This window comes from Montipora capricornis, chromosome 12 (assembly GCF_036669925.1).
Source record: "Montipora capricornis isolate CH-2021 chromosome 12, ASM3666992v2, whole genome shotgun sequence".
In the NCBI taxonomy this organism is placed as follows: Eukaryota; Metazoa; Cnidaria; class Anthozoa; order Scleractinia; family Acroporidae; genus Montipora; species Montipora capricornis.
Genome location: NC_090894.1, coordinates 37,655,960 through 37,667,647, shown reverse-complemented (window position 1 = coordinate 37,667,647; position 11,688 = coordinate 37,655,960). Strand labels below are relative to the sequence as shown.

At 38.9% G+C, this 11,688-nt stretch overlaps 1 protein-coding gene across 3 annotated transcripts; it reads right to left on the bottom strand.

The window, feature by feature from the left end:
- Window positions 1–1,521: 1,521 nt before the first annotated feature.
- LOC138027223 (uncharacterized) lies at window positions 1,522–10,845 on the bottom strand. 3 transcript variants are annotated; one of them, XM_068874772.1, is made up of 3 exons: window positions 10,756–10,792; window positions 6,080–6,297; window positions 1,522–4,899 (listed from the first exon to the last, which is right to left on the bottom strand). In XM_068874772.1, the coding sequence occupies exon 3, from the start codon at window positions 4,870–4,872 to the stop codon at window positions 3,751–3,753; it is 1,122 nt and encodes a 373-aa protein (XP_068730873.1). In that variant the 5' UTR covers window positions 4,873–4,899; window positions 6,080–6,297; window positions 10,756–10,792; the 3' UTR covers window positions 1,522–3,750. The 3 variants fall into 3 exon arrangements, with proteins under 3 accessions (XP_068730873.1, XP_068730874.1, XP_068730875.1); XM_068874773.1 differs by lacking the exon at window positions 6,080–6,297 and having other exon boundaries at window positions 10,756–10,845; XM_068874774.1 differs by lacking the exons at window positions 6,080–6,297; window positions 10,756–10,792 and adding an exon at window positions 5,759–6,065.
- Between the last annotated feature and the right edge of the window lie 843 nt (window positions 10,846–11,688).

The window sequence follows — 11,688 nt, the reverse complement described above, 5'->3', positions numbered from 1 at the left end:
CACGAAGTTGGTATCCAGTTCTCATGTGAGATGTCCGCGTATCCACGTATCCGGGTATCCATGTTTTTTTTTCCACTGCGTATCCGCGTATCCACTTCAGAATATAGTTAGAAGTTTACTTGGGGAGGGGTGGTACTTTCGACTGCGTATCCGCGTATCCAGCCTCTTCAGAGGTGTAGCTTCAAAATGGCAGGGTATTCTGCAGTTAACCGGAGTTAACTGAATAGAGTGTAATGTGAAGTGCTAGATTTCAATCCCATATGAACCATGTGAGCGTTAGCCCTACTGATGGAAATGGGCCCACACAAGGACAGAGAAAAACTCTGACCAGGGTGGGAGGGTGGGAGAAAAACTCTGACCAGGGTCAGAGCTTTTCTCTGTCCTTGTGTGGGCCCATTTCCATCAGTAGGGCTAACGCTCACATGGTTCATATGGGATTGAAATCTAGCACTTCACATTACACTCTATTCAGTTAACTCTGGTTAAAATATAAGTGCTACACGGCCAACGTTTGTATAAACGTAACCTTTCCTTGTATTCTGCAGTTAAGCCGAGAAGGTTAAAATGTAACGCATGTATCACTGAAAAAGGAAGACCATTCCAGACCGGGATTGTTCTAGAAAAAAACGAATATTTATATCCAGTACTGAAGCTGATACGGGCATAAATTTATAATCGTGCGACTGCCTAGTTTCCTAAAAACCTAGGCTAATTTCGGCAGGGAAAGAGATATTCACAAAATTGGAATTGATCTTACAGAACATCGTCAAGCGATTGTCAGTTCAGATATGCTAGCGTAGCAGAAACGCTACTGTTGCGAGAGTAGTCATTAAAGACAAAGCGGCCGCTCTCCCTTGGCGGTATGTGGTGACCAAGCAACGCCCGCAATTGGACGGACCAGGCTAGCATAGGGTCGCAACTTGATCGCCCTGTTGCAGGATGAAAGGTTCCGATGAAAAACACACAAAAATTTATTTACCTTTGTTTTGACTTCCTCGCATTGCAGAGACCAGCTGAGAGAGCTTGTGAATGTAGACGACTAAATACTTGTAATTTGTAATACTTAACCTCATCGAGGTATCACTCAACAGGTAGTTGAAACACACGGGGTCACAGAAAGAACAAAACATTCCGTGTGTACAAATCTCATCCTGCCACTCAGCAGCCCACTGCTCCAGTTGGTGGAGATCATGCTGTGAGCGGTGGTGATCTTCAGGGCAACAGACACGTCGGAACAAAACTGTATCGTCAACAAACAACCTACATACAACAACGCATACTATAAAGGCCCGTTTTAAGCGGTTTCAAAATTTCCTTCAACACTTTGTTGAACCGAATGTTCGGTGCGTTTGAACAGGTCGTTTTAAGTTAAATTGGTTTAAACGTTCATTCAACATCGATTCAACCTTTCCTTTTGAAATGGTGTGGAAGCCGCTTGAACACTCTGTTTAGAACACACGCATGCTTACATAAGGCCGCAAAAGTCAATATGGTGTAGTTTGTCTGGACGAGAGAGGCTGGTTTCTAGTTCTTACTTTTTTTATTAATTTTTTATCTTTTTTTAAAATTACGCACAAGCAAGTAATCAGAAAAATAACAAAACAGGACATAACCGGAAACAAAAATGACAAGAGAAATCGGGCAAAAAAAAGAAAAAACTAACAATATTGAGCCTCTGCATTACCTTGTCTTTATGAGATATATATATATATAATGCATTACATCATTTATTTTGATTGAGAGCAGAATACCTATATACTAATCCAGCTTATATTATTATAATGCTACAGAAGCCCTTCAAGCTAATCCTGCCAAGTCAACCACAACCGGTGTTGTGCTCAAAGGTCAGAGCACAACACCGGGACCTCTGTACCCTACTCTTTTCGAATAGTGTGTGAGATTTTTAATGTCCCAGACCCGTCCCACAAAGTTAATGAACAAGGGCTGTGAGACGGGACCTCCGGCTTATTGTCCTTATCTGAGAAGACTAGAAGTCTAACCATTTGCAGATGTAGTAACAAAGGCAGCACTTTCTCCTCAGGACCCTGAGTCTTGGTTGGGCCAGGGTTCAATCCCACGACCTCCTGCACGGAAGTCCAGTGCACTCTTGATTGAGCCAACTGGTCGGTGGTACATGTAAAACAAATCTCTCTATTTTCTTTCAAATACTTCTTGTGACTACTGTGCATGGACAGGTAGACACTATGCTTTGGACCACTTTCACCAAAATCATAATGCCGTACATTTGGGAGAGTTCTTTACATAAAAGCAAAGCAAGCTATTCCTTTTTTTTACTCTTGTGGTCATGTCATGCTTCACTAACTGAATAGCCATTGCTTTTATGCAAAGAAGTCTCCCAAATGTACAGTATTATGGGTTGGTGAAAGCAGTAAATAGTGAAACATCCTAAATTTACAAGGGTGGATATCACAGCCCAGTTGTCAACTTTGGTCAAGCGCAAGTTAAAGATTCCTATGTCAAAATGCAAGCAAAGCGTAAGCATCTACAACAACCAGAATTTGACTGTAGAGAGTGCAGAGACTACAAAGTGCAAGGTCAGGATACATGGACACTCCATTAATTACTTTTGTAGCTCATTTTTCTGGTCCTGCCGGTAACAATATATAATAAACCTAATATTTAGAGCTTTTGTTTAATAATTGAAAGGAACTTACTGTTTGTGTCACTGTTGCTGGTAAAATCCGTTTTCAGGTGGAATCCATTTCAACCTGGTTTAAATTGGTGATCCCCATTTTACCTAGATTGAATATGCACTCAGATGAATGAACTTTTTTGGTGCCTAAATTACATGTATGCCTAGAGAAAAATAAGGTCAGCTTAGGATTAGTTTTGGTTATTATACATACGGTAGATATTAATATTATTGACCAATCATAGAAAAGTAAATATTGAAAAGAAATGTGTTGCTTTGAGCATGTTCGTCGTTGTAGTGTAGTGGTGAAGACAGTAATACAGATCAGCAGGGTGCGAGTTCGAGTATCGATAAGTGCCTAGTACAGTTCTTTGTTCCCTTACTATGTTGCAATGTTGAAACTGAATAAGTGTAGAAATACAGAAACCGGTATGATGATACCAAAGATTAAGAAAGATGTGTTGAGTTGCGTAAGACAGAGCTTGAGGAGGGAAGGTATAAGTATCCTCTTTAGAGGGGGTTTAAGCCAGGTTGAGTGCATAATAGTGCTTGTCCCTTGTTCTGTCCAATAACTTTTTGTATGTAGTTGTAGTTTTTTCTGTATTGCTGTATTTTTTTACATTCCTTGTTTTTATTCAGTTCTTATTAGTATCCGGGCCTGCTGTAATTGGCCACAGCTGTTGTGGTGTCTCTGCCAATGTTCTTTTGTATACGTAATTGTTTTGTTTGTTTATTTGGCAAAGCTAATAACATAAAAAATAAAAATAAAATAATTCAACGCACAAGGTAAAATGCGGATCACGAATTTAACCTAGGTTAAAACGAGTTCAACCTAAGAACGGATTTTACCTGCAACATCACCACCTTTTAAAAATACTGCAATCTAAGTGGTTTCTAAAACATGGCCAAACTTTTTCCTCTTTAGAGTCATTTGCCTTTAAAGACACCCAACACTATATGTACTTACAACAAGGAGACATGGCTCAGGAAAGTTAGAATTCTTCACGCAAAAATGCCAGTGAGAAAACATGTGAAAAGCAAGCCTAAAACAACTGCTAAAGAAAGTAACATTATTCAACTTCAGTTGCATTACAAGCTCACACTTTCTCTTTCGTGACATCTCTTTCTATTCCCCGCCTTTCAGCTTCCAGCTTAAGTTTCTTAATACATGCCATTCCACCAAATTTCTCTAATGCCCAAATAGTGTCTTTGAGATCTCTATCTGTGAAGCCACTCAAATTTCTTATACTCAGTATTTGACTTTCCAAGGCTCTAAATAAGTCATCCTTTTTCTGTTCAGCTGAAGCAAAAGACCACAGCAGCAATGCTATTTCACCTTCCCTGTTAATGTTTGACACACCTCTACGAAACAACTCTGCTTCCGTTTTATCAAACAACTGATTTGCCTCAACATTTCGTTTGGCAAATGACCATACAATTTGCACTAAGTCTTTGTTCCGAAAAACCGCAAAGTCATGTGACAAAATTTCCTCTGCAAAAATTTGCAACAATTTTGGAGAGCCATTGTTGGTCACTACAAAGGCCACAAGAGTCTGTGCAAGACCACGCACATCAAAAATGGCAAGAGTCAACTGCTTGCTAATGATGGCTTTTTCAATCTCTTCAAAAATGTTTGATTTTTCGATGTCTAACCTGGAGAATCCCCAAGCAATCTGGCTGATACTTCTGTGATCAAAAGTGCCAAGTCCACGAGAAATTATTTCATTCTCACAAGCCTTGATGAGAGGATGGTCGCGAGCCTTCATCTTTGCCAGAGACCATGCAACAACTGCAAGCTCACGATGCTGCAGCTGAGAGATGTCATCTGCAATACAGTTGAGTAGTCTCATTAATGCGCTTGATTCTTGATTGTCTAGCTCTTGCACCTTTTGATCAACTGTCCTTCCAACCCAACTCAGAAGAAATACCTTAGACCTCAAACTCAAAGATTCGTCATATAGCTTGAGTTGTTCTGGAACAGATTCTTTCTGCTCACGATTAAGTTTAATCTTGTTTGATGCCTCAGTGGAGTTTGGTACAGATAGAATTTTGAAAGTATTCCATTGTAACCCTGTGAGGAGCTCTACTTTCTTTGCAGGTCGACATAATGGGATGGAGAATGAGGCTTTTGTCCTGCCAAGAACTGGTGTTAAAACATTGGAGAACTGAAAAACACCACTTCTGCCACCAGCACAAAATGAAATTAACTTGAACATCATAAATAGGTTACCACTTTAGTGAGGTTTCTGTTGAAGGAAATACAACATTTAATGACAATTCTATAAAAATGTTATTTAATAACATTTCATGAGAAACATCAACAGGTTTTGCATCACTCTTACTGTAGCTGTTGCCAATACATTGATATACAGTACATATATAAGCTCTGCCTCCCCCCTATAAATTTAAAACAAAAAATTGAAGTAGATTCCTGTTACTATCTGAAAAATAATAATTTTACATGTACAGCTGAAAGCCCCCTGAAAATGTTTCATTTCCTTTTGCATTTAATGTGATGTCACCTCATCCATATCATGTGTCCCTAAACAAAGCAACGATGGCTAATTTTGTGCATCAAACTAATCGTCCAGAAGTTAAGCCCTAACACTAACAACAACAGGTCATTTCATTACCTGTTCCAGGCTCTCAGATAGTGGAGGCCAGGAAACGAGAAAATCAAGCAGGGTCTTGGGGAGGGGCAGAAGGAGAGCCTGTAAGACTTTCTTTAAGGATGGTGCCTACTACTGTTATTGCACATAAATTCCGCGCATCTCAAGATACTCCGATTTCCTATGGGTGGTGCTTATTAATACAGGGAGCAAAACTTAGAAAGTCCTCTCGGTATCCAAAAAAAAATTGGGGGGTTCCGGTAACCACACATTTTTCAGAGATAATTAAGCTTTAATGTGGAAAAGAATGCCACACATTGCTTTGTATTTTAAAGCCTTTTACAAATGTTATTGATTAATTATCTTCGAAAAATGTGTAGTTACCCCCAATTTTCTTTTTGTTAAGATCTGCTTTCCCACATATTCAGTAAACCGCACAAAAATATCTTTGAATTAGTAGGCAATGTCCTTAAAGGCCCTTTCCACCCACATTTACCTTTAACTGGATTCAGCTGTCAAAATGTCAATTTGTCAATTAACTGAAATCGTTCTCAGATTTCTCAAGCATGCGAGGCTCTCACAGCATGTCTTCCCGCAAGCCGAAGAAAAAAGTCCATCCCTTAAAGTGCTGCAGATTTTGCAAGAGAAATCTAACTGGGGGGACAAAGATCCCCTGCGTTTTGTTGTTTGCTGTCAGCAAAAACAAGGAATTGCTTGTTTTTTCGGAGGTGGACAAGTTAGTGGTAGCCAATATTATTGCTTCGCTTGGCCACAAGCTTGCAAGGCACGAAGCGCTCTCATGAGTAAGTTGTCTTACTTGTGCCAGAACCATCATGCAAACGGAATTCCTACATCATTGAGAGTTTCGATGAACCCGCCAACTGGAATTTCGCCATCTGCGAAGCGCATGCGAGAAGGTCCTCTGGCTTCATGATGTCGACGCTCTCTGTCTCTCAATGTGACTCAAGACATGAAACATGAATCCTCTGGCTATCGTCAGTGATGAGATGGTTTCAGTGATGAGTTTGACTGAATCTGCCGAAAGTTCGATAATGAAGGTGAGACTTTTTGGAATCCTTGCAAGCAATGTACGTTTTGATATCAAACATTGGACAATGCCTGTCATTTTAGTTGCCATGGCCTGCAATTGCAGGCCCTTTTGTTTTTTCTAAAGTTTTGGACACACCTTGACAAAATAAGAATTGAAAAAAAATGTCGGCCGACAGTTGCCAGATGTAGCGGATGTCTTCTTTGCGCATGTCCCATGTTTGTTTTCAAAACGATTACAGTTTCTTTTCGCCAGAATATTGATGTATTGGGAATATATTAAGTACTTTGTTATTTATCTTGTTTTATGTGTGTATTTATTTATCTTTTATTTATTTATTTATTTAATTTTTTTTTTTGGGGGGGGGGGGGTGTGGAATTAGTAATAATTAACATAAGCCCCCATAGCACGGGAAAGCTCAATCATTACTCCCTAATTTAGATTTTTCCTCATTTTTGACATAAAACAGCAAATTACATTGTCCCTTTAAATTCTGAAGTCAGGCTATAGAATTGTTACACAAGCTAATTTTTTTGCTTGTTGTAAAGTATTTTAATCAGTGAGGAAATTTTCTTGATACAAGGTGAAACTGGTATATTATAATAATTAATATACACATTTTTGAGGTGCTTTCATTTCATCATCACAACAATTGTAAATAGGTTTTCATTTTTTGGTCATCATCATTAATCATTGTAAGCTTTTTTGGTCAATTATGTTTCAGTAGAAAATAATTGTTTTGATTTCAAGTTGATTTTCACTGGTGTTTGAGATGTTGACCCCACTTGTCAGATAGAAAGTAAGATTTTTTATTCATTTATAATTATTAATAAAACAGACCAACTTTGGCATATGATAAAATTATTACAAGGTAGTGAAGCATTTTCCCTGCATACATTCTTTGATAAGATTTAAGATAACTTTTCTAGAACTAAGGTCAAACTCTGGGAGGAGAAAATCAAGTTCATCACAGCTGTCATTGCTTGAAGACTGCTGCTGTTCAAAATCGGGAATGTTTTCAAATAGTTCTTGGTCAAGATATCCATTACATGCTGAGTTGAATAAATGGAAAAATTATTTTGTAAATAATCAGAGGAGAAAATGTTATTTGAATTTCTCACTATGTCATCCACCAGCTGATTAGTGAAACCACGGCTTACAGTTGGCTCAAAGAATGATGTACTGCTTGCTGAACATTTTATTTGTAGTTCCAGACCTGCAAAGCTAACTTCAAATCATTAATTTTTTATCTTCAGTTGACAGAGTGTGTGAAAGGGGCAACTGTTCTTGAGTAGCCTCAGTAGAAATGAAAACTTCTGGGAACCCTGCACACTTTTCATTATCAGCATCACATGAACACTGCTGTCTGCAATTTGTGCAGCATGCAGTCTACAAATGGTCTGGTGACAAAGCAGTCACAGAGTCACTGAAGTGACCACATAAAGCTGGTCGTTGGTAACTTTCCGCTTTAGCAAGAGACTTGATGTCCTCGTCAGTGCTAGCAATGTTATTCTGGGAATGTCTGACCATACATCCTTTACTCAGCTAAATGCTTTGCGGACCTAACTCTGTTCTTTTTCTTTCTTTCTCTCAGGGAGTCCTCTACAACGAACACATTGGTTAAGCTGTGAACACTGACACTAAAAATATATTCTCCACATTGAAAATTGAAAGTTTCAGAACGGTAAACAACAGCATATTGTGCAAAGTGACTTCAAAGCATTCCAATTTTTGAGTGAATATTATAAACAAAGAGTGTCATTCAACCATACGTGATCATGGATCACTATTGTTATCTCCCTCAGGTGTGACAACCGAGAGGAAACAGGCAACATGCTGACAAGGACAATACAAACATGCCATTCTGTAACCGATTGGACTTCATCCAGCGCTATATCGCAGCAGTCTGGCGTCCAAGTTTGCTTTTCTCATCTCCTTTCTCCAATCTTTCCAGAGTCAGCTCTCTGGACTACCGAAGACAATTTCAAAGTTTCCTAGTCGCACATTTTTATCGTCTTCTTCAACTTCCTCACTTGATTCTTGAGCAGCTTTCGTGAGACAAGGAAAGAACTGAAAAATTAAGTTCTTGCTTAACCCTGTCGGCAGGATCAGAAAAACAACTTTTTCACGAGCCAAGTCTATGATACAGGTTTCTTGCTCCTTCCTAAGTGCATTTACCTCTGGAAAATCTCTCAGACATTTCGCTAGAATAGGACCCAACTTGAAATCTTCCAATTCACACACATGAACCACGCTCGCCATTACGCTAATCAAGGGGATGTTGATTTTCATGTCATAGTGTCAAAATTGACCAATCAGAGGGTACATGTATACCAGGAACTGGTATAACAGAACTGGTCTGTTAAAGAAAGTCTTACACACTCTCCTTTTGCCCCTCCCCCCAGACCCCGCTTGATTTTCTTAGCTTGTTCTTGTGGCCTTGCCTCCACTATCTGAGAGCCTGGAACAGGCTATTAATTTAAGTGAAAAAAACATGGCTTCTGACTACAAATAAACAATTTGAGAACGATCCACAAAAACACATAAAACATTTAAACATTTATAATTATATGAAATTCTTTTAGCTATCGTATCATTTACATTGCGAAGAGTACACTGTTCCAACTCCTATACGGACGTAAATACTGTATGACTGAGAAAGGACTCAATGGTTTGGATTTTTCAAGGTTGGATGTTATTATTGAAACCTTAGCAAATTTTGAAACCCAAATTTCCTCCTTGCAAGAAGTACCGTACCTTCAACAAAAGCCCTTTGGAAAAAAATAAAGTACTGGGTTTTTCCTCAGGAACAGTAACCCTAGGGAACTTAAGCCTACATTTTCAATCAGCGAGGTAAATATAACAAAAAATCATTTGATGCATGTTATCCTATTACTTAAATCTTAACTTTGAATGGACTTTTTGCTGGTGATTCAGGGATACTTAAAAAACTCCGAGAGCTGACGTAGTTACTAAAACAAGGAATGACAGGTCTACAATGAGCTACAATATGACCTACAAGGGTGAAGAGTTTGGTGAGCAGAGAACATCCATTGTGCGTTATCAAGCATCACTTTTAGTCCATTGCATGACAGCCCAAATAATGACAGCAATTACGCATGTGGCCTTGAAGGCAGAAACAAACTGGGAAAAGACCATTGCATGGTTTTCCTTTGTTTTAAAGGTAAAATGAAAATGTACAAATATCAAGGCTTCGCTTGGCAACTATAAAATCTTAATTAGAGCAGGAAAAAATGAAGAGAAGATTATAAATACATTGTAAGTTATTCTTCCCACAATGTTTTCTTTGGTTCAGAGTACACAATGAAATTTTCAACTTGCTCAGTAACAAGGTTTTGATTGGTTCAAAGCGCAGAGTGGAATGTTTTTAACCTTTGTACTGCAAACATGCTGCAGTGCCCTCAGAGCTGCAAATTATCTTTTATTTTACCTCATTACAGGTCATTAGCTAATTTTAGCTCGTAATGTACCTCATTGTAGGTCATTGTAGATCATTGTAGGTCATTGTAGATTACCATCGCTGTAGGTCATTGTAGGTCATTGTTGATCATTGGAGCCATGATTGGACCCTTTTATTTCTCTTGAAACTTTAATTTCTTTTTTCTTGCAATGTGAATCGTGATTTTCTTAATTACTGTGAAGGGTGATTGAAGCCTTTTTTGTTTTGTAAAATGTGAATTTGCTTCTTATGTCCCTGAAAAAGAATTATCTGCTACCATAAAAATGAAGAGCTATCTACCCCATTTCTGGACACAGCTAGTGGCTGCTGTACTGAATCCTTATCAACCCCGATTTCCCGTCAAAGGTCAAAGAATCTGGGGATGAACCTTCCCCCAGGGCTCCCCTGTAGGTTTCCACAGTCCCCCTGGTCTTGTGAGAACAGTTTCAATATGGTGGAGGGTTCGGAAGTCTTTGAAGTCACATGCCCAGTGACCATCATACTCAATTTCTATGTTTTGGATAAAGAAACCAATCAAAACGTTCAAGTGCACAAAGAGAAGAACCAGAGGAGGATGAAAATATTAGTGCCTAGGAATCGAGTTAACATGTCGGAGGGAATTACAGGGAACTGAATATTCTTTTTATGGCTCCGAGAACACGATCGGGACGTATCATAAGAACGTCATTTAGGGCCGTTTTGTGGAATGTAGGTAATTCCTTGTTTTAGTACCTACGGAGAGCTGAAACAATTCAGGTGAATTAAATTCAAAATAAATCCCAGATCGACAAGATCGGGTAAAACCGAAATTAAGCTTACGTAATCAATCATCATATTAATTATTGCCTCCCCGCACGTGTATATTCGAAAGCGACATGTTTTCCACGTTGATTTTACCAGTGAGAGCTTTGATTAGTACCATTTTCTGAAATTTTTTCTCCAGATAGCTGGCAATAAACACTTGAAAAATAAAGTTCAAACCTACCTTTACAAACGCTCGTGGAACAGTGGATACACAGAATACACAGAGGATCCTTGACATCACCTTATGTAAACGTCATGAAATTACCTGCACACTAATCCCACAGGATACCCACACAAACGGTGTTGTCTGTTCCTTTCCCTCCTTTAAGTAATGGATTTCCAGACAGGAGGCGGAGGAAAATGTTAAAGTATTTATTTTCATAAAACAAAATGCAGACAAAAGACTTAAGAACACGGTCAATTAGAAGTGACTGTTTTCAGGAAACACGCAGTGCTCAAAATAAACTTGCTTTGGGCAGGAGACTTAACGGCCTGTGTGAAAGACCTGGAAACTGCAGGTTGAACTGAACGGGAAACCTGAAAAACAGTTCTCTAGCGTGCGTCTTGGCTTTTTTGTCAATAAGAGAAAAGCCATAAGGCTCGTCGTTGCCCGCGGATCTACCGTTAAATTTCAATGAAGTTGCATGGTAACGTCTTCTTATCTGGATAAAAATGTGGGTCTTTCTGCAGGTACCGCAAAGCATTGTGTTTTTGGTCACTTGGGATTAGTCTTTATTTGCAGTTGTTTTGTTTTCTGTCTTGTTGTTGCTTTTTTTAAACGTAATTTCTGAACCGGTACCCGCAGAAGCTGCCAAAAATGTGGAGTGTTCTAGGCAGAAATCACCAAAAGCCATTTCATCCCGTTTCAGCACAGGCAGACCACCCTCCCTGTTAGTTGGGGCTGTTGTTCATTGAAATCTGAGCATTGATCTTTTGTTATTTATAGAAGAAATACAGATAAATAATACGGTGGCTATAATTTGCTTCAATATGTAGAATTTAAAGCAAATGATTCAATAAAAGTTTGAAGAAAATGTTAACTGAGTCATATATCATATTTTTTCGCCGTCCCGTCCCGTCCCGTCCCGTGCTGTTTTAAGCGCTAATTTGTGAG